At 36.0% G+C, this 23,590-nt stretch overlaps 1 protein-coding gene across 3 annotated transcripts in view; it reads left to right on the forward strand.

Moving 5' to 3' along the window:
* Positions 1–20,562, forward strand: part of VPS13A (vacuolar protein sorting 13 homolog A) — a 229,371-nt gene extending 208,809 nt beyond the window's left edge. The window contains exons 69-73 of one of the 3 annotated variants that reach the window (XM_032866682.1): positions 12,762–12,847; positions 15,602–15,725; positions 17,721–17,825; positions 18,042–18,116; positions 19,146–20,562. In XM_032866682.1, coding sequence (XP_032722573.1) covers positions 12,762–12,847; positions 15,602–15,725; positions 17,721–17,825; positions 18,042–18,116; positions 19,146–19,196 — 441 coding nt within the window. In that variant the 3' untranslated portion in view covers positions 19,197–20,562. The remainder of the gene's footprint in view (positions 1–12,761; positions 12,848–15,601; positions 15,726–17,720; positions 17,826–18,041; positions 18,117–19,145) is intronic. The other 2 variants (XM_032866678.1, XM_032866679.1) reach the window with 2 other exon arrangements.
* Positions 20,563–23,590: the final 3,028 nt, after the last annotated feature.

Genomic DNA, 23,590 nt, shown 5'->3' on the forward strand with positions numbered 1-23,590 from the left:
ACCTCCCCTCTGGTAATCACTAGTTTGTTCCCGGTGCTTAAGAGTCTATTTCTTTGTGTGTGTGTGTCTCTCTCTCACAGTAATATGATGTTTAATCCCTATGGCTGCTGTGCTTTGGGATCAACAAAGAAACATTTACCTTATTTATGTTAATCAATTTGTGTATATTGAGCTTATATTAATTAGATTATAGTAAATAACTGCCTTCATTGTTCAAGTTTTGCTTAATTCAGCCCATGATTTCTGAGTCTAATTCTTAAGTTTACCAACATTTTACTTCTATAAATCAGTATTCTCTTTTTCTTAGAAAAGGAATGACTATTTTAATTTTTTAATATTGAGCTTACAAAAAAGGATGCTAAAAAGTATTAAGACATTTCTTCTGAAATACCTACCTGCCTAACATTCACTTAAATTAAGTAGGAATTAAGGTTGTGTGTACTAGGACTAAGAAATATGTGAGTGTCAAAGAATGTAATTATTGTTTTCCTCAAAATAGCATTCTTATCTTTTTGGAATAAGTGAATGCATGAGAACAGTTACCATTAAAATAGTCATGACTGGTGTTGGAGACTGGTATCTGGTCCCCACTGGTTTCTCTCGCCCTTGGCCAAATCATACAAAACCTTCTCCTCCTACAAGAAGCTAGAGAGAACACAGCCCATTGTTACGTATTGTTGTATGCCTTAGGAAGGAGAGGTCTGGAAATGTCTTCATTGGCTTTTTACATTTCAGCTAGGCATGGGGCCTTTCTAAAAGAGAAAAATGCTAAACTTCTCGATTCCAAGGCATTTACTGAGTTTCCTGTGGTTGGTCTGTGACACTTAAGACTATGGTATAGTTCTCATAAAGATTCTTAATTTATCTGCAAAAGGTCTGGATATTTCAGCATTGACTTGCCATTTTAATGCAAAGAAAATTGTAAGTAAGAGTGCATTTGTTTAAAATCCCTTGAAAAGTGAAATGATTTAAAACAGTACTCTGGTAGCTAGTAAATTGTTACGTGGCTCATGTGGTCCTAAGGATTCATCAGTCTTAAGTTTTTAACCCTTAGAAGTGAAATATGTTCTTTGACAGTATAATTGCCCTTGTTCTTTCTGTTTCTGTTTTCCTGCCACAGTGAAAAAATCTTTTCAAGCTCCTTTGACTATTTTTCCAGTTTAAAAAAATCGTGTTTTTTATTAGAGGAAAAGTTCAGGATTTAAGATTACACTATTTATACTAATGTGCTCTTGTTGGAGATAAAGGACATGGACAAATACCTTCTTACTCCATCAAATAAGCAGAAAATGAGTTCAACTGTGGCACTTTCATGAGATGAGTAGTTCTTTTGTTTATTAGAGGCTCTATAATTAATTAGAATTTTAAAATGGGAGTATGATCTAATGAGAAAGTCTAGTGACAAAGCCGCATTTGAAAGGTTGATTATGAAATACCACACATATCCATATCCTTTATTTATATTCTGCATTTCTACACGGTCACTGCTTATGTGTAGAAAAAGGGAAGGAGCATCTTTCTCTCTTCTCTAAGGGAGTAATTACTCATTCTTTATTTGCCTTTGTATTTACTTGACTCGAATAACATACTGAAAACTGGCAGGAAGAAAAATCCATAAAAAGCCTTGAATTGTGAACACCTGTCACCATGAATAAACTTGTAAGAGTAGCCTGTGAATGAAATAAGATGAATTCGATATAGCAAATGTAAATCCAGAGTAATACAGCTGTCAATATTCCTTACGAAACAAGAAGTCAGAATAAATTTCAATTTGTTTCTGTGCTTAAAATAATCTGGATTTTATAAACTTCGCTTTTTTGAAATTGTTCAAAATACATACCAGTGTTAATCAGTTGAAAATGAGTTGATTTTCAAGTCATGTTATTAAAATTTGCAAATGGGGCCATTGTAGATCTATGACTAAGGCATCAATATTCAACATGAAATATATGCTATCATGTTTACACCCAAGGTCATATAAAGAATGATAGCTGCAATAGTAGTTTTTCCGATTTAAGTCCTGTGGTGAAATTTAGCTTCATACTTTCCTGTAGTAATGAGAGGAAGACCAAAAACAACCATCCTAAGTGTTATTATGTACTCATACTGTACCTTCAAGCCTTTGGGTTTTGTTTTAGAGATTTCCTTGCAAATGTAGAATTTATTATTTATAATAGTAAAAAATATTATGGGGTCTAAATAAGATACACGGTTATTCATTTAGATCAAGTAATAATTATGATGGACATATAAAAACAGCAGTTTCTTGATTCTATCCCTGCACCTTAGGGATAAATGGAGATGGATTAAAAATGTTAAGATTGTTAATTTAATCTTTAATTTCAGTGTATGAATGTTTGAATTGATGAAATGCAGTGAGTACACTTAATACAATACAAAACATTACTAAAAGTCCTGAATCAGAGAAGAATAAAACACATGATTTCAAATAGGTATGTGTTAGGGAGGTAATTAGAATAATTTATGATTTTCATACATAAAGGTTTATGGTTGGCTAGTTTTCATGTGGCAGACCATTTTCATGTACATCATTATCTCAATCAGTGTGATGAATTTACCCATCAACAGTGTACCTCTAAAAAATGAGCCTAAAATTAAATGTCTAATAACTTTGTAAAATTGGTTTTTAATATAGCCCTCTTTCTTTTTTTTATATAAATATCCTAAACAGTGGAAATTATAATAAAGATATGCACTAAGTTGCAGTGTGCCTTTGTTCTGAATCTTAAACATGCATAAATATCTGAGCATTCAAAATAATATAGTTATTATTAGCTTTTTTTAAAAAAAATCAGGATTGTCAGAAACTTAGCTAAATATATATATATATATATAAAATTCTTAATTGGGTATGCTGTGTTTTTCTACCCTAAGTTATCATTTATCAAAAACCTTTTAATCATATACGTCTATAAAGATTTTCTGGATTTCTTTTTTTTTTTTTTTTAAGATTTTATTCATTTATTTGACAGACGGAGATCACAAGTAGGCAGAGAGGCAAGCAGGGGTTTGGGTGGGGGGAGGGAAGCAGGCTCCCTGCTGAGCAGAGAGGCTGATGCGGGGCTCCATCCCAGGACCCTGGGATCATGCCTGGAGCCGAAGGCAGAAGCTTTAGCCCACTGAGCCACCCCAGGTGCCCCAGAGCTTGGGATTTCTAAGAATTAAAAAATTTAGAGACCCATACTTCCATGGAAAGAGCTAAATCCTTTTGTGAATCAGTTAGCTAACATTGATTCTCAGTCTATAATTGTTGTATTTTATGGGAGATATAAAAATTTTCAAAAATTATTTTTTTACAATGTTAAAGTAATATATGCTCAGTAAAGTAGGAAACTATAGGAATAAAAATTATCCTGTCTCCCCACCATTTACGTTATAGTTCCTTTTAAAATTTTTATTAACATGATTATAATCCGAATGTATAAATTTCTATTGTATATTTTTGTTATTGTAAGTTCTTATAAATAGAATTATTAACTTCTAAAGTTTAAAAAAGTGATCTATTCATAGAATAATTCTAGTGTGGGGAAACTGGTCTTTATTTCTGGAATACATAAAAGCCAGCAGAATCTTTTCTTAATTTTTATAAGTTTTATAGCTGTAATAGATTTCCTTTCTTGTTTTTTGTTGAACATGTTTCTTTTTAAAGTTTTCACCCCTTAAATCTTTGCGTCTTAGAATGAGTGTGTGTGTGTGTGTGTGTGTGTGTGTGTGTGATCTTTGTGTGATTCACTGTGCATGAATGTTGTCAGCTGGGTTATCCCACGAGGGTAGTATACTCTTAAGCATTTCAGATATTTTAAATTTTTATCTGTGTTGTCTTTGAATCTCTTACATCTCTTTCCATGATGTTATTATGCTTATGTGAGTTGTAGCAGGGAGGCTGTTTTTGTTTGTTGTATATTTCTTTTCTTTCAGAAATTACAGATGTTTATAATTAGCTTCAAACACTGCCTAAATGGCAGTTGGAAGATAACTGCCTTCGGCTGACGTGGTCTTTCCCTTTACTTCGGGAGGAGAATTACAACTGATCTGGAAGAGAGGGCTTACCGTAGGCAGGCAGATCACCAGAGTAGTTCCGAATACTCTTCCTGGCTTCATCTGAAATTTTGAGTAAGTGGACAAGACCTAGGAGACAAAGGCTTATTGGATTTCACTCTTCATTTTTTAACTCTTCCCTCCAGAAGCAGACTTCTGAATGGGATGAGAAATCTGAAGAGAGCCAAATGCTGTTGTCCAGGAAAGTTTGAGCTCTTAGTGTCCCAAATCAAGCAGATCCTATGGGCAAGGAGATTACCTGTCCAACCGGGATACAGTCTCTTACCTCATTTATCGATTTAGCCGAGATCTTTTGGAGAGTTTGGGGGTACATCATTTTCGAAGGCCCATATTTTCCAACATTTAGTAGTAAGTCCCACTAACTTGATTTTGCACCAGAAGAGCATCTCACTCCACTTAGAACCTCCCGTATTACATAACAATACTTTTTGAATAAGGCTTTGAAATTAGCATCTTTTTCTGGAGGTGATGGTTCCACTTAGTGGAGTTTCCAGTTTTCTCTTTGTCTCAAGTATAAAGTGATTTTTAAAAATTCTCTTTTCTAATCCAGTACTTGAATGAGACCAACTTCATTTTTAAATCTTTTTCAAAAGTTTGTCATCATTGCATCCCTTAAATTTGTAAATATGTTAGAGGAAGGATAAATACTATCAAAACAGAAAATTTAGTACATCCTCAAATGTTACACTCAGGTAGGTTCACCTGGAGTCTTACTCTCTTCTTACCAGAATATTAATTTAGAAGATCTTTCACCTTTATTTTAGCTAACGATGCTAAATCATAACTTGGGATTTCTTTACTTAGGTATTAGAGCTCTACCTTGTGTGACTTCCCCTGGTTACTTTGGACAGCACAAATTTCCAGCTGAAGTTGAACTCTGTAAAGCTCATTGGAAACTTTTTAAAGTGTGTGCTTTAACAGTAGTGTTGTTTAAAAAACAATGTATTAAGTTATGAAGTCTATTTTTTTATTGGCAAGATATCCTATGAAAGAAAGGATGTTCTCTTGCCAAATAAAACTATTCCTTTTCATACAGAATTGAATTGGATTCCACTTTCATTCACTAAAAACAAACTTTAATGTTCTCTATGAAAGGAAGCGCTGCGTATACTTTTTCTATCAGTTAAGAGTCTTCAGTTATAAATTCAAATGAAATTGCTGTCCCAGTTACTTTTGAAGATGACTCTAATGAATTGGATATCAAATTTTCAGTGAAAAATTACCACTATAAAGAACCCTATAGGAAGCAACGTGGAGAAACATACGTTGGGCATTTTGTGGCACTTCAAGTCTGAGGTAGTTTGTTTAAGTTGGAGATATAATGAAGCACCAGTGTTGTAACTTACAAGTATGGGAGTCTACAGAGTTCTTGTAAAGTAGAATAAATTGCCAGACTACTTCAAATTCAAAATTGCCAAAAGAGTAAATGTATAATTATATATGTATGAGTGAATTTTTGATCTAGTAGTATAGTTAATGTGAATACAAAGGAAAAATTTAATGCCCTATATTTATTCTCTACACAAGTATTTGTTAAAGTCTTACTATGTATTGGACACCCTTCTAGATCTTAAGGTTACAGGCCTGAAGAGAGCAGTCAAGATTCCTGCTCCTCTCATGAGATTATAACTGTGGTGACATTTTCTAATCTGGTGACTGGAGGATAAATCAAGAGCTCTGTTAGAGGCCAACCCTGTCATGTCAGAGCTTCACAGTCTCCTTCCTGTTGGTTGATTGCTACACACAAGGCTCAGAGGAACTGTAAGAATCAAAGGAGACATAAGATATGCCCAGTCATCCAGAAAGATAAAGATTCCTAGGTAGTACATGATGTTGAAGCATTGACACAGTACAGCTTGTGGGATATCTGAATCCGTATTCCAGTGAGCTGTTAAAAATTGCATCTCACCGCGTCCGCTGGACGGTATGTAGTTCTGTAGTGATCCATTCTGACGATGAAAAGCCTCTGAGCCGCAGTAGTACCCTATGGCCCAGGGCCTGGATTCTGGAACCAAGTAAACCTGAGTTCAGTTCCAGCTTTTCCCTTTGCCAGCTTTATAATCTATTGTGCTTGTCTGACCTTAGTTTCCAGACTCTAAAATGGAGATAACTGCGTGACTTAAAATAACAATAATATTGGTGGCTTAAAATAATTAAATTAATTAACTAATTACCTCAGGTGAGGTAATACATATATATGATTATTAGCACAGTGTATAGTAAGGACTTGCTATATTTCATTATTCTATGAATACCAGCCGCTGCTAGTTCTTGGTCACTACTACATAAATTTTAGGTTCCTCATTTGTCTCCTTTTTATCAGGATAAAAGCACCTGTGAATCTTACCCCTTTTTTAACCCTTTCAGCATTAATAGAAATAGTACTTGAAAAATACTACAACCATTTCCACACATTAGTTGGTGAGCAATAGAAACAATAAAACCTCAGTAATTTGACCTGCTCTGAAATTCATAATATATTAGAAGAAATGGTAAAATTAAAAGAAATTGTTTTCAAGTATGGATAGCATCATGATCAGTAAATATTGCTTAGTACAGATTCTGCTGGAAATAGGTTAAAGAGACTTACAACTGTCACTTACATTATTTCGACCCACCTCTGGCCTTTCTTCTAGAATGTATTAGGTAGGTTAATTAATGGTTCTACTGTCAGTGCACATAATTATGTCATGAGCATAATTCTGTCTTTTGTCCAGACTTTTAATTGAACCAGTTGATGACAGTGGTTCACATCTCTTAAGGGTAACATTTTATTTGATGTTATGTCACAGGGTTATACTCTCTTTTCCTGCCCTAAGCTGTGAGAATAGCATATCCTTTGGTTAATAATCAAAAGAGCTCATTTGCTTGGGAGGAGACAAAGGTATGGGGGATTCAATAAGGGCTAATTCCGTATCAGATTTCATGACAATGAGATTTGATTTTTTTTTTTTAACAGCAATTTGCCTCCGAATAGGCCAAATATCACTTCATCACTGTTAAATGTGTTTATTCTATTATATATATGAAATCATTGAGCTTTGAGGTAATGAATTTCTACTACATCTTATCATGAAGCTTGCTTGAATGCCTTGTTTTTCCTGGGCCATAGCCCTCAAATCCCTCATATTTAAAGTGAATTAGAAAAGGTTTTATCCCTAACCTTTAAGCAGGTAACTCTAGGAAAGTTCTAGATTTATTGACTACATCTTTGTCTAAAGAGGGTTTGGTTTAAAATTGTCTGTTTCTTAAATAATTGAGAAATGCTGGCATTTACCATTGTAGGATTACCTGCCTAAATTTTATTGTTTTTAAAAGTAAGCTTAATTTTTAAATATGTTTATAAACCTTTTCTCTTTCCCCATTATGTCCTGACCGTTCCCATTAGCCGATCTCTGAAGCCAGCTCTTTCTTGTCCAGTAGCTTGACGTGCCTGAGAGCGCTCTTACTCTTGATTTTTCTTCTAGATGAGTTTCATTTTTCTCTTATGCTTCATGTTACTAGCTTGAAAGGAAAAAAAAAAACTCTCACCTCCATGAAATTCTAGTCTTCCAAGAGTCAGATACTGATCAGATTTTTTTTTCCCCTGAACTGTGTTCTTATCCTTCATCCAGTTTCCTTAAATAGATTTCCCATGAATATTAGCACTTTAGATTGTTTGGGATTTAAAGCCTTCCATGTTCATGATTTATTCCTAATATCTGTGTTACCATATTTTGCTTTGCTCTTTCAGAATTATTTTTGTTGTAGGGATTTGCTGTTTCTGAGCATTTAGATGATTTGCAAGTGTTAGCAACGTTCCCTGCGTTACTGTAGTTTCCGGCCTGTTCTTTTTCTAAAATGTCGGGACTGATCTGATAGGAAATGTGGCTGTTAGTAGAGGGTAACCCTGACTCCACTGTCTTCCATGTTCTTGCCTCTTGTGTTTCTGAGTTTGCGGTCACTTCCGTTTGGATTTATTTGTATCTAATAAACGAAGACCTGTATATTCATCTTTTCTAATGCAGAAGGAACCCTTTTACCAATAACCATGCATTTTGATTGTTGTCTGCAAGTTCTGCCAATTATCTGTAACAGTTTGTGCTTCTCTAAGAAAGTCGTCAGTGATAAGTAATTCCTGGATACTTGAATGAATAAGGAAAAAATTGTTTTTTATTTAACCACTGCCTCATGTTAAATGAGGCTAACCTGTCTAACACACTAGCTAATGTACTTCATGCTTCAGCCTGCTTATTTGATATTTCAGCCAAATTTTGGTCTTTGTGCAAAGGCCCTACATAGTGATTTCTAGCCCCGGTGTTGCTAGTGCTTCATTTATTTTGAAGGTATCACAGATTACTTCAAGAGACACACTGATACCGAGTATCTGTTTTGGAGGGAGGAAGATAAGATATTAACACCGAGCTATATGGACCCTGTTAACCTAAACAAAAATCATCCCTCCTGCGGTGTTGAGCAGCCTGCCTCAGCAGCATCCAGCATCCAGGGATACTGAAGACATATTTGAGGTCCTGTGGGAAACGTGTGACTGACATCATAGGAGGAAACATCATGGTATAGTGAAAAGCACTGGAACTAGAAGTTGAAGAAACCACTTTTCTGATCATATGTATCAGTATGACCCCGAGCAAGACACTCAGCTGTTACCTGATTACCAGGGTTGCTGTGAGGATCGGGTGGGTAAGACATTTAACCTGGTCCTCCACTGCTTCACGTGCTAGCGGTGCATGCTTACATAGACAGTAACTTTCCTACAGGTCTAAAATCTGGAGTTTTTTCCTTAGATAACTTATAATGTTTTGAAAAATATAAATTTCCAATATAGGGCACTTATAAAGACAAGTAATTAGGAAATTGCAGTCAAAAGCATGACATTTGTAGACTTTACAGCATGATGGCGGATGATGGTTGATAAATTGTCAGATTGTCTCTCATTTGCTCCCATTTTTCCTTGGGACTTAGTTCCAGAGTTTTAGCTTCTGCTTACAGCACTATTCTTATTTCCTCTGTACCTGTTTGTAATGGAGACCGGCAAAATTTTGCTGTATAGGGAGTTATCTTTGACATTTATTCAAATCTATCCATTCTGATAACAATATAGTTCATTGTATGTTTCAAAGTAGAGCGACTATGACCATAATGTCTAGTCATCTTTTAAGTGCTGCATTTAAGGTTTTTGGTGAACTCCAAAAAACATGCTTGAGAAACATGCTTGAGTGACTTTTTTTTTCTAAGATTTTTAGCTCTTGTTTCTATCGGTACTACTGTGACTATTGACATTGGTTTAATTGCTTATATGCAAAGGTTAGGTTTTATTTAAGTTGTATCTGAAAAGTGGAAAGTGATGAGAAGCAGGGTCCTCTGTAATGCCCATATTTAAAACAGTATTGAAATAGAAGCTAGGTATTTGGAGGTAAACCATAACTTTTAAGCTGTTTGAAGATTGTGGTTTATTAATGGGGCATGTGGACCCGTGACTCCTGGTGGTAGTGATGTTCTTGGGGAGATCAGCATTTGTACTCTTGATGTTTTTTGGCTTGGTTATGTAGAACAAAAGAAGCTTTAAGTTAATTTCTTTACAAATACAAAAAATAACTGAAAGAAAAAGTTGTAAATTTAAAAATGAAACTTCACTTCTGCCCCCACTATTATCATTTTCAAGCCCAGGGATAAGCGCTATTAGATTAGTGTGTTACCACCAACCCCCCCAGAAATTTCCCATGGATATATAAGTATACACAAATGTGTTTCTAGTCCTCCACCATTAATTCCCAGAAGTTTAATTTCTTTTCACTGAATATGTCTGCACATCTTTGATATCAGTATGCACATCACCTTTCTTTTCATGACCATATAATGTCCCATTGTATGGCTAAGCTATACTTTATTTAAACAGTCCCTCTTAATGAAAATTTAGATATTTTTATTTTAACATAGTATTACTGTGAAGACTTCTGTGTGTATATCTTGGCATACTTTTGCATAAAATAAAAGCAGTCGAATTCTTGACTTAGTTCTTTTAGTTGATTTGCATTTTCTTGATTTTGAATTAAGTAGAACATTTTCTCATGTGTATATTGGTCAGATTTTGTGTTTTGCTGAACTACCTGTTCATAAGCTTGTGACACATTTTCCTATTGGTTTACTCAGTTTTCTTCTGTTGATTTATTCATATTTCTCTGTGTTATGAAATTAGCTCCTTATCTCTATATTGACAGATATTTTCCCAATTCTTTGATTTTTTATATTGTTACTTTATATCTGATTATTTGCTTACTGTTCTACTACTATATAGTGTTTAATTTCCATGTACATGACAATTTTTTTACATTGTGGTATGGCTTTGAATTTATATTTATAAATATATAAATATAAATTTATAAATATTTATATTTAAGGCTTTCTCATTTAATATTATTAAAATGTTACTTTTTCTAGTAATTCTGTAGTTTCATTTTGTATGCTTAAATCAATGATCCATGTGGAATTCATGTGGTATAGAGAGAAGCAGAGACCCAGGTATTGCCAACAGGTTGCCTGAAATGCCATTTTTATTAAGACATGCTTTTCCCCACTAATTTAAAATGCAATCTTGATTTTATATATTCCTGTTTTTGGATATATAGGATTTTACAAAGTCCTAGTGTGCATTTGGGTCAGTTTCTGGAATCTGTACTGTTACTGTTGACATATCTCTTTATATAACTTCCAGTAGCACCAAACTGTTCCACTGCTATAGCTTGTAAGTTGTGTTCCTGTCTGCTGGGATAGTTCTCTTTTCATTCATTTTATACATTTTTTTGGATATTATCACCTTTTTTTCTAGATAAATTTTAGTATAGTTCTGTCAAAATATTTCCATCTCTTGCCCCCAGAACAAATTAACACAATCATCTTGAGACCATATGGGGGAGTGTAAAAATTGGGGCTGGGGAAAGGGAGTGACATTGTTAATGAATTTTTCTATCTAGCAATATGGTAGAGATTTCCATTTTTAAATTTTCCATTTTTCCCCTCAATAGTGTTATAGCTTTTATCACATAAATTCTGCATATTATTTGTTAAACTTAGGCATAAATGTTTATCTTTTTTATTATTCTTTAAACAATTTTTTCCTTCCATTTCTCACTTTGATATTGTGTTTATAAGATAAAGTTACTGGGTTTATGTACTTAGGTTTTCTAAACAATACTATCATCTGCAAAAATTCTACTTTTCCTCTGCAATTTTGATACTTTCTCTTCATAATTTATATTTTCTTAAAACATGGCCCACTTCACCTAGTTTTTCAGATTTATTTGCATAGTTTATTATCTAATAACATTCATTTCTTTTGAATCTGTGCTTATATCCCTTTTTTGTTTGTAACTCAAGGAATTTGTGTTTACTTGCCTTACCTCCTCCAGCAAATAGTAAAGATACTCTTTTTTGAGTATTATTATCTTTGAAGTTAGGAAATTCTTCCATGCAGTGAATCTGTATGCCTCATCCTGTTGTTGTAGTCACTGCTTTTTTTTTTTTTTAACTTTATCTCCAATAAAATGAAAATTACTCTGGTAGCCTTTTCTACTAAGATTATTATGAAGTTACTTGTTAGCTTCTTCTAAGCTAAATAATTTTGTTTTTGCATATAGCCTCATGGAACACAGTTTTCTAAAATCTTTATATCTCTTTTGGAATTTTTTCAGGAGCCTTAACATTTTGGCTAAATTCTTACCTTACTTCCTATTGAGGGATCTTAGTCACAATTACATTGTTTGCCTTTAAAAGATAGTAGTCTAGCATACTATGTATTTTTAGCCAAAGTAACTCCATCCTCAGAGCAAATAGTATTTAGTGCAGAACTAAAAATGGTAATTGTATTTTGTTTATATTATGTATAGTATTGGGGAAAAAGAATTGTTGACAATGTCATGGATAGACAGTGTCTTGCAGCAGTCTTGAAAATAAAGGCTGTTGGATAAGGTAATTAGGTCCTTGGGTTCCAAGTTTGTCCAGAAACACTCTGTTCCTTATTTTTTTTTTTTTAAGATTTTATTTATTTATTTATTTGACAGAGGTCACAAGTAGACAGGCAGGCAGAGAGAGATGAAGAAGCAGGCTCCCTGCCGAGCGGAGAGCCCAATGCAGGGCTCGATTCCAGGACCCTGGGATCATGTCCTGAGCTGAAGGCAGAGGCTTTAACCCACTGAGCCACCCAGGCGCCCCACTCTGCTCCTAATTTTTGAACGAATTATGAGATTGGCAAAGAAAAGCATGTTTGTAAGGCAGATAGGAAAATTCCAGGGAAGATGCAAGATGGGGCTAATACTAAATTATGTGATACATACATGTAAATATGTGTTAGCATGTGTTTTTGTACATTTTATCCTGGAAAAAATGAATATGCTAATTTAATAGTAACTTTAATAGGTTCAATTTAAACTTTGTAGGTAATAACAATATCTTCTAAAAATGCAGCATTAATGATTGAATTGAGTCATCTTGAGTAAAGCAGTGCAAAAAGGTGCTTTGAAAAAGGAAGCAGCAATAATTTTGTGAATACTCAATTTTATGATACATTTACTGTATAAGTACGTTAATAATTTGTCCCCCACTGAGAAATGGCTTCTAGAGGATCACAGTGCATTACTTGCATTAGAATAGAAATAATAATGAAATTCTCTCTCACCTTTTTTTAGGTCATGGAAAATGGAAGATTTGCAAAATATAAGTATTTTACCCATGTCATGATCAATAAAACAGATATGCTAATGATAACTAAAAGGTAACTTTCTTTCTGGAATGTAATTTGTTGAGAGGTTAACTGAGAAGCCACTCATGAAGAGAAGCAGTTGACATTCGTCATCTGTTGCAGATAGTCACACTGATTCCTGCTAACTCTGGTCCTCTTGCTCTACAAGCCTTGTAGCAAAAACCTTCCATAAATTCATATTTAGCTTTGTACAGATAAATGCACAGCCATGCACAATTTAATATTTTTTCAACTAATTTGAATAATACAGAAATTCCCGTAAAACTATCCTCACACTACCATTTCTTCCCCTCTGAAAAAGTACCCCAGAAGTCCTCTGGTGATATCTTTTCATTAGCTTGCGGAGAAACTCACGTAAGTACGTACACCATTGGAGACAGATCAGTTCTTACATGGGTACTCCCAACGATAGCCAAATCCTCGAGTAGACTGTAGACAGTAGAGGTACATGCAAAAATACACGGCCTCAGAGGGGCTAGTGTTTGCAAGTCATTGTTAGACTGAGGAAAATGAACTGGTGCGGGATTAAAATGGGGATTTCTGGATGGATAGCAAAGAGTGAAATTGTGCCTGAGAGACAGAGGTTATGGCTGAATAGAAAGGAGTAGTCAATAAGCCTGTGTGGTTTTGTTCACTATCGAAAAGGAGAAGTTATATTAACATCTTGTTAGCTCAAGCTCACTGTTGAACTTAGCAGTCATTTTTTTTTTAAGATTTTATTTATTTATTTGACAGAGATCACAAGTAGGCAGAGAGGCAGGCAGAGAGAGAGGGGGAAGCAGGCTCCCTGCTGAGGCTCGATCCCAGGAGTCTGGAATCCCAGGAGTCTGGGATCATGACCTGAGCCGAAGGCAGAGGCTTTAACCCACTGAGCCACGCAGGCGCCCCTTAGCAGTCATTTCTAATGTTTTTCATGCTAATCATTTCTGGGTCTAAAATTTACAACACTATCTAATTTTCTTATTTAAAAAGTTAACAGTAAAAAATTCACACAGCATTAGAAGATGAATAGGTAAAGTGAGTCTTCATTCCATCCCAGGTACCAGTCCCTCTTTTCCCTGTCCCAGAGGCAACCACTTGTTTCCTTCTTGAAATAATCTCTGCATATTACAAGCATCACACATGTATATCTTAATGTAAATGGAAATCTGTCAACGTACCATTCTTTACTTTGCTTTAATTTTTTGCTTTAGATCAATGTTGATAGCAGCATATGAACATCTTCCTTAATTTTAAAGGACTACTTAGCATTCACTTAGAAGTATGTACTGTATTTTACATCTAAGTTGTTAATAAGCTTTTATAATTAGGGGCAGAGCTTCAGCAGCCGTGTTTGTTCATAGCGATTTTCATTCATGTTTCTATTAACCGTCTCTCCCATTGATGACACGAAGTGTGATTGATCACAGTTGAACAAGAACCAGTTGCAAAATTAATAGTTTACAATTTAGTTTGCAGCATTTGAAAACTGACCTTCTCAACACAGTAGACCTCTTTAAAGGAAGTTCTATAAACCTTGATGAAGTGAGGGAAGAGAGTTGTAGTTGACTAAAAGGTAGTGTTCATACTATGCATACATTTCTTTTCTTTCCAAGTTTCAGATTTGAGGATTAAAGGGTCTTTGAATTGGGGGTGGGGTGGGGGGCAGAGTGCTAGGTGCCTGCTACAAGATTAGCCTATCTTAGATTTTTCACATGCTTGAAGATATGTGGGAGGACCCATAGGTTTGTTCAAACAGTCCCTGTAATCCAGGATTGGTGAAAGAGAGGGTCTGAGACAGAAGGTTGAAGTGAGAGATGTAAGTCCTAATTAGCTTGTTCCTGCCAGGAGCCAGCTCTGTAACGCAATCCCTTAACTTAAAGTATGTATTTCTTTAAAAAAAAAAAAAAAAAATCTGGTTGTACCTAGAATTGATGTTTCAACCAGAAAGAAGAGCTGGAAAAGTAAAGGCCTTTGAAGGAAAGATTAAATAGAATTATTATAGACAGAATGCATTTTTTTTCCTCTCAAGGTGGGAAAACAATTTTAAAAGGCTTTTTTGAGGTAGGTTGATAAGCTTATTGCATGGAGCCTTGGAAACATTCTAAAGCATTAATTACTTGAAAGTTCTCCAAGATATTAGCTAATAGGTTCTGCAAATTTTTTCCATTGTGTATAAAGTGCCTTACATATTTGACTCTAGAAGTACATTCATTTTTTTAATTTCATTTTATTTTTTCAGTGTTCCAAGATTCATCATTTATGCACCACACCCAGTGCTCCGTGCAATACGAGCCTCCTTAATACCCCCCACCAGGCCCTCCCAACTCCCCGCCCTCCTCCCCTCCAAAACCCTCTGTTTCTCAGAGTCCACAGTCTCTCTTGGTTCATTCGTTTTTTTCTAACATAAATATGTTGTGCTATAAATTTCCCACTAAGCATTGTTTTATCTACGTCACACAGATTTTGCTGTTGTGTCGTATTTTCATTCTCATTCACTTCAAGATACTGATTTCTTCTGAGATTATTTGATGCATGCATTATATAGTAGTATGCTAATTTCCAAGCATTTAGAAATATTCTTTCTGTTACTGGTTTCTCATTTAATTTCATTATGATCTGAGCATATACTTTGTATGATTTCAGTTCTTTTATATTCCTCAAGGTTTTTTATGACTCAGAATATAGTGTCTCTTGGTTAATATTTTATGGGTATTTACAATGAATGTATATCTTGCTACATAAGTGCCTTTATTCTACAGCGGATTCTTTTTTGTTTTTCCCCAGTGGTGTATTGTTTGTAACAAAAGGAACATTTGGACAGCTTACCTGTGAGTGGCAGTATAGTTTTGATGAGTTTACCAAAGAGCCATTCATTGTTCATGGGAGAAGATTACGCATTGAAGCAAAGGTATGTTGAATAGATTTTTTTTTTGAAAACTTGGAACTGAAAATAATGCACTGAAATGGTCCTCTTTACTTCCCATCTATTTTATAGATATTGTTTTGTCCTACTGTGGTTTTCCTTTACACCTCCTGTCTTTTTCAGGCTTAAAGAAAAGCAAGCTAGGCCAAGACAAAATACCAGACTCTATGTGCTTTTGCATTGACAATAATGTTACTGGGCCTTCATTTTCTAGAATTCCAACTTCTCACTGCTGTCCAAGACACAAAAATGAGAAAATCATTTGTATACCTCAAAATCCCTGGTGGTTCCATACAAAATGTTTTTCCTTGAAAATCTTAAAAACGGACTCTTGAAAAGTTGCCTCTCTCTAATAGACAGTTATTGGTACTTCTTTTTCTTTTTGTAGGTATTAACTTCCCAATTCCATTCTAATCTTGAGGGCAAAGACCATTTCTCACTCTGCATTGATTAGTAACATGGCGCCTGGTACTTGAATGTAGATATAATGAATTGCTAGTCATTTGGCAAATCAGCAGAGACTCAGTGTCCATTATAAGTCTTAAAGATTCCACGAAGTGTTTTAAGCGATTCAAAGAAGTACAAGATACTTGGCCTCAAGGTATTTGACCAGATACCTTTGCGTAGGGGCACTTTGGCACTGGCTATAGTAGTAGGAAATACTGTAAATGATACAGCCCAAGTAAGTTTTGTTCTTTGTTGTTTTTGTTTTATTTTGATTTTGAGGGATTTAATTGGCTCCTGTAACTGAAAGTCTTAAGTCTGTATCTGCTAGTTTAGATATGCTCCAGTGATGCCGTTAGCAGATACTCTCTTTCCCTTCCTCTCCTCCTTCATTCTCTCCTTTGCCACTCCCACTTCTAGGTTCTACTTTCCTCAGTGTTGGCTTCATTGTCAAGCCGGCCAGCAGATGTTCCAGGTTTATATCCTACTAGCTCAGCAGCATGAAAGCTTCTCACTGGGTCTCATTGGGCCACCTTTGGTCACATGCCTATCCTGAGCCAGTCACTTTGGTCAGAGAGCTGGTATGAGCCAGCTGACCAGGTGAGGGTCATGGGATCACCATGGTGTTTCCGAGAAGGAAGGGTCAGCTCTATCTGAAGTATTTGGAGTGAGAGAAGGTGAGAAATACTACCCAAAGGAGATTCAAAAGTTGTTGCTTGAAGAAGGATCATTAGACACAGGCAGGCAGAAACAGACGTTTTCTGGGCTAGCCCGTAGTACATAACTGCCCCAGGGCCTTGTGTTTAACCATTGAAGATCATGTCTCTAGTCTTACCACTCACTCCAAAGACACAGGCAGCTCCTGAGTAGACTGGCTCTTTGTTCTTGAGGATCTTAGACCAACTTATACATTGGGAATTTCTCTGATTCAATCACTCAGAAAATGAAAGGCCCTATGGTCTTGTGCAAAATAATGAATAGTGACTATAACTATGACTATGACTTTCTGCCTGTACGCTTGCCTGGCTTTTTTCATATCTTTTTCTCTCTCCAAAGATAAATTTCTTCTTACCGTCTTGGTTTCTTTCCCTTCTACCTTTTCTTGAAATCTTTAATCAGCAATTTTTTTTTTTAAGTAAAAGAATCTGTTGTCTTCTAGAGTCTGTGTTTACATGGATGTTTGAATTATTTAGAGACATTATTTGACCAAGAGACCCTCACATTGCTTCCCCTGTAGCTCTGCCCATAGTTAATAGAGGTAAACATCACCCTACTCTTTAATCCTGTTACTTCTGTTTACCCTCTCATGCTTACTGTCCACCATTAGCTCTCCCCACAAACACTGAATAGAATACCAGTGAAGTATAAAAATTGGAGGACAATAAAAAAAAAAATAGTAGAGTGCAATAAGCTTAAGTTACATTCTTACTACATGACAGATTTAAAATGTCAGAAATTACATACATACACAACCCCCTATACAACACACCTGTGTATATTACCTTTTAACTGAACTCATCTTGATTTCATGGCCAGATACCAAGAACTATCTGGAGGGGAGAACACTGCTCTGATTTACCTCCTCATCCTTTGGATAAACCCTGTATGGCTTTGGCAATTGAAATCTCAAAGCTTTTTAACGTAAGCTTAATTATAATGGATATGGTAGAATTTAGTCTTCTTTTTTTTTTTCCCATTTGTGTTTGAGTCTTTTTGGTTCTTCATTCTTGGCTTTTTTAAAGGTATATGATTTGGGTAAGGTGGTCACTTTAAACACAGATTTACAGAACTGTGGCATTTTTTAAATCCTATTTCTACAACTGGATTTTCATTTTAATGAAGTTACTCTCTTTATAGGAGCGGGTGAAGTCTGTGTTTCATGCCAAGGAGTTTGGAAAAATAATTAACTTCAAGACCCCAGAGGATGCTAGGGTAAATATAATGAATCTCTTTACTTAAACAGATAGCAGCTTCTCATTTCAAAGGCATGTAATGAGTTGGACTCTTTTCTAAGGCAGTTAAGTTTTGTTTTTAATTTTGTTTTTGTATTTTTACGGTTTTAGTATATGTAACTAGATGTTTCCTCAAGAGTATTTTTCATTACCACCTTTCTCAGTTTCTCTGTAATACATTTTTTATTTAATCTCTGTCACCATGTTATTTTATCCCAGAAGGTTTGTTTTTAATCTTCCTGCTCTCCCAGAAACATCCAGAGAAGGCTACTGGGCTCAGTTCTCATTCTCTGTTTATCTTAGAGACAGTCCCGCTAAGTTCTTCTTTCATTAATAGCAGCACATAGACCTCTGCGGAAGCTTCTCATAATGGGCTAACCCTAATATTGCCTCCAGGGCTCTCATCCATTACACAGCCCCAGTGGTAATAGATATTATTGGTAGGAAGATTTGCATTATATTTGCATTTTATTTTTGCAATTTCAGAGCCTTTTAAGATAGAAAATATTTGTATCATGAGAGCACATAAACTGCTCAAGAAGGTTGCTCTCCTGCCAGCCACTCTAGAATTCTGTGTAATTACTCCTCCTCCAGCAGTAGAATCCTATATATGGAATCATGAAGGTTTGTGACACAGAACTGACATTGTTGGAAGAAAGGTTGCACAGATAGTTTCCACAGTATGCCACAGTTATTCAGCTGGCTGCCAAATGACTCTTCTCTCTCAGGATGATTTTACTTTTCTTATTCTGAAGATGCACATTCAAGTCCAAAGACCTTAGAAAAATATTATTCTTATTAGTAAATCAAACCTGGTACCATTGTCTCTGAACTTCTGGACTATTTAACTGAGGCGAGTAATGTCTTAGGCAGGATGAATGTAATTTTTGGCCATGAGTATACACCTAACCGAAATAGAAAGCCAACTTCTAAATTTATACTCATTACATTTTGAGTTTCATTGCAAGTTCTTGAAATAAGCAAATGTTGATTTATTTCCCCACAACAGTGGATCCTCACAAAACTAGAAGAGGCAAGAGAACCTTCCCCGAGATTCTGATGGAGAACACTGCCTGAAGAGACACAGCGATAAATTATTAGAGTTTCAACCTTGTACCTTCCACAACCAGTTTGGGAAGTATAGTACAGAAGTAATTTCAAGTACTAAAGAAATTTAAAAAAAACAAACAAACATACACACAAAATCGGTTACAATCGGGTAAAGCAATCATGTGATTAAAATATTTCAACTCAGTGGGGATCCAGTTGGTTTTCTAACTTGAATCATGCATCTAGTTAAAATTCTTCTATTTTGTAAAAGAAGCATTTCTTTTATGAATCTTAAATATTTGCTCCAAGGGGTTCTCTGCAGTGTGGAGAAATTGCCCATATTTTGCACCCCGCCCCCCCATGGAGCTAAGGTTAATGTTTCTTGTTTGTATTTTAAACTTCTGTCATGCTTATTTCAGACTCCCTGAATCAGTGACAGGAAAATGATCAAATCAAACGTAGCCTCAATGGTATCAAGAGAAGCTTAGTGGTGGTTTCTTTAGAAACGTGAAATTCTTTTTACAGATAAATATTTTGGTATTATTTTCCTTATTTTTTTATAAAGGATGGGTTTGAATTATACTTCCATAGCATGACTATGAAAACAACCTTTTTAAATATAAAACAGATTGAATAATACCCCTTCAAGCTTCATCTTAAGAAAGGCTGGAAGAAATGAGTGTCAGACCCAAAAAGGAAGAGCCCCTTTCAGAACTTTGAAGCCTTAGAAATACTTCCTCATGCCAACATCATGGGATCTACTTGGTTTACCCAAGTCACGTTTTTAACAGATTGCTGACTTTAATGGAAAATTCCTGAAGCCTTAATAATACCAACTCTCCATTCACTGATAGTGTGAAATAGAATTCCCACCATCTGACATACAAGTTATGCTTCAGAACAGACAGCCCTTCTTGTAAGTAAATGTCTCTACTCTGAAGAGTCAATTACCTGTTTTGTTGACAGAAGATTGGGAATTGCTGCTGTGCTTTCTCTACAGTTATTTAAATGAGAATCACTTTTGAAAGCTTGTCAGGACAGAAATCATGGGCTATGCATTCGTTAAAAAAAGGCCACGGGTTTTTTTTCTTGGTTTTTGTCCAAGATCCTTGTACCTTAATATTAATGGACTTTTTCAAGTAAAAGGGGATGAATATATGATTGTGAAACCATGAAGAGAATGATCCAGTGTCTTATTTAGTTATCGAATAATGCAGAGTATTTGATGCATGTCGTATGTGCCATGAAATTATTATAAACTGTTTCTGGGATTGGAGACTCTGTATAGTCGGTGATTGTAAAATTCTTCTCAGGGTCTTCAAACCCTTGCTTTGTTGTAAAAGCTAAAATAAACAGCATGCCAGACTGTAATTGTATTTCTTCCTGTCCGAATCCTACTGATTTTCCTTTGAGGTTGTAGAAACACATTGTTTATTATCAATTATTTCCCTCAGGATGCTTTTTTCTTTGCTGAACATAAATTGAATCAAAAGATGGCAAATTTCATATCCCGTGGTAGTGCGTACTCCCATGAAGACTTTGGTTCAGAGCAACATAGACATTTTCTCTGTTGTTCAGCTCCTCTGATTTCATAGACGTTAAAATTAAAACTAAAAGTAGTGGCCAGAAAACTTCCATCAGATTATCGCCATTTGAAATGTTGCTTTACTGGAGTTCCATTTGGTGCCATTAACCAAATACTTCTTTACCTACTACAGTTTCATGATTTCATTCTCAGAAAAGATGTAGACACACAACTTCTTTGGTGTTCCATGGTACAGGAGAAAAGCTGAAAAGAGTAAGCAAAGATTTTTTTAGTATTCTCTGGAGAGCAGCACGGAATGGGTCTTGTGACTAGTACATATGCACAGCCAGCCTGCCTGTTTCTCCTGTGTTTACTTACCAATGAGGACCTAGAAATATCTTTTATTTTTGAGAAGTGGTCTGCCCATCAACACCTCCTGTCACTTTGTCTCTAGAGTAGGAAGACCCACAATTACAAGAAGAGTCGTTTATCAATTGTCTTAGGAGGTTGTCTTCGTCTAAATAAGTCACATCGGTAGATCGCTAGATGAAGAGCCAGTCTTTTTAGCATAACATTTTATAATTATGTGTTTGATTCTATGTTCGTGAACATTACAGAGTCCATAATCTGACTCTATTTGAAAATCATCTTCCCTGAATTCTATTTAACATTTAATGGATCTCTGTTCGAGAGCTTTAAGCTACTCCCGGTCGGTTGGTAGGTGCTATGGAGTGAGATCCCGAGTATTGTGTCCCTTCTCCATGTAGTTAGCTCGAGCCCCAGCCCCTTATTTCTAGCCCAGCATCTAGTCTGTCTGTGATGATTGTGTAAATCCCAACACAGAGTATCTGTTCCCTGACAACTCTCCTCTGAAAAATTATGATCATTAGAAATAGCAACTTTGATTTCTGGTCCAACGAGAAGCTTCTGATTTCTTCACATTTACAAAATGACTGAACCCAGGAACATGTGCACTTCTCCATTGGCTTCCCTCTTACTGTGTATGTACTGGCTGCTTTTTCCCTAGAGTTAACAAGACCTTGGGATTTCCCCCAGGCACAGTTTAACACAACCAAGTTATTTTCTGGTCCCTAAATAATCATTAGCTGCTCTAGGCAGTCCTTCCCTGATCCACCCTCCTCCACAATCCTAACCCATGACTAAACGGTCCTGTGGCCTCCAAATAAGTTAGGAATTCCTTCTTAATTATTTCCATCATAATTCTCTTGTGTTTTTATGATGATAATAACAGTAACTTTTCCTAGTGGATATATTTGCATCTAGCTTATCTCTTAGAAATATCATGGTATTTTATTCCTGTCTGATAGAAAAACTAAAGACTCAGTGCTGAATTTTCTGCACCTCAGTTATTCAGTCACCACTTGCCAGTGTTAAGTGAGTCCTCAAGCCAGGCCACGGCCCATGTATTAAAAAGCCTGAGACCGAAGATGCTAGGCTAATTTGCTTATAGCAGTTGGAACTGGGTGCCCGGTCACTGCAGATAGAAGTAGCCGTTTGGAACTGAATGTTTTCCTGTTCCTGCCAACACAATTGAGAGAAATTTGTCTGGGTTCCGAGGCCATTGCTTTTTACCTTTTCTCAAGATCAGTCCAAATCCTCAAGGACAGTGGTTTTCAAGCTGTAGGTCTTAACCCATTAGTGGGCCATAAAACCAGTTTCACATCTCAAGGCCAGCATAGCTTAAAAGTGGAATAGAAATGAAAATAAGAGAACATTGCATGTAACAAGGTTATATTGTTTTCTGAGATGTTTCCTAAATAGTTTATACACTATGTGTACTCTGTCACAATATAAAATGTTGTTTTCTATTGTGAATTGCATTTTTTTTTTAAAGGGCAAACAAAAAACCTTGAGAACAACTGCTGTGGGAGGTGTGGGCCACACGCTGATTGTTGGAACAGTCTGGACAGTGTGGAACCTGGCCTCAGAGAAGGAGCAGCAGATCCATAACTCAGGGCATCTTCAGTTTGTGAGCACTGTCTTTTTCTTTGGAGGGAGAAGATAGGATGGCTCTTGTTTTGCTTTTTATGAGATATTTTCCTTTCCTGATGTATATCCGATGCCCTCAGGTACCAGAAAAAGCAAAGTTAGATCTGCAGACCGCACCCCAAAAAGTCCACAGGCTTTTAACTAGAGATATTTAATCAGAGATATTTCAACCTGTCTCCCACTAATCATCCTACTAGGATCAGGCACAGCAGTTCTCTCCTTTTATGAGCTTGCTCATCCGCCGTCCGTGTGATTCACTGGAAGCTGGTAAAGGCCCTTAAAAATGGGGAGCTTAGCTACAGGTGACACTTTTGTAGGGCCGGAGTACGTGTTCTCTGGAAGGTGCTATACACACGCCAGTGCCGTGCAGTTGAGTGAAATAAGTGGGTTTCCTCCTTTCTTTAGATTCCAGGTAGAAATAACCTGCATTTCTTATTCAAGGTTCAGGACAAAATTCATTCAGTCTCAGTTTTTTCCATGCTGTTGCCCAGTATCCCCTGTAGCTCCTTCACATGCCTTCAAAGAAGGCCCTTCACCCAGGGCTTTGAAATCTACCTGACTGCTGATGCTGACCAGTCAAGCTGCGTTTAATCAGTTAAAATGTGTATGGTTCGTTGGCTCTGTAGTTTTGATCATTGGCCAGTACAACTGTGAATGAAGACCTTCGCTCATGCTTTTCTTTCTGACACAATGGGTATAAAGGAATACTTGTTTCAAGGTGATTCTGCAAGCTGGCCACCCCACAGGCTGAGAAGATGCTGGATCCTCCTCTGTTACACACCTTCGTGTTTCCTTAATTGAAACCTTTTCTACTTTATTTCCTGTTTTGTTTAAAAAAAAAAAAAGTGCCATGTCATTAAAAAAAAAGT

This window comes from Lontra canadensis, unplaced genomic scaffold (assembly GCF_010015895.1).
Source record: "Lontra canadensis isolate GAN:19392208 unplaced genomic scaffold, GSC_riverotter_1.0 scaffold31, whole genome shotgun sequence".
Lineage (NCBI taxonomy): Eukaryota > Metazoa > Chordata > Mammalia > Carnivora > Mustelidae > Lontra > Lontra canadensis.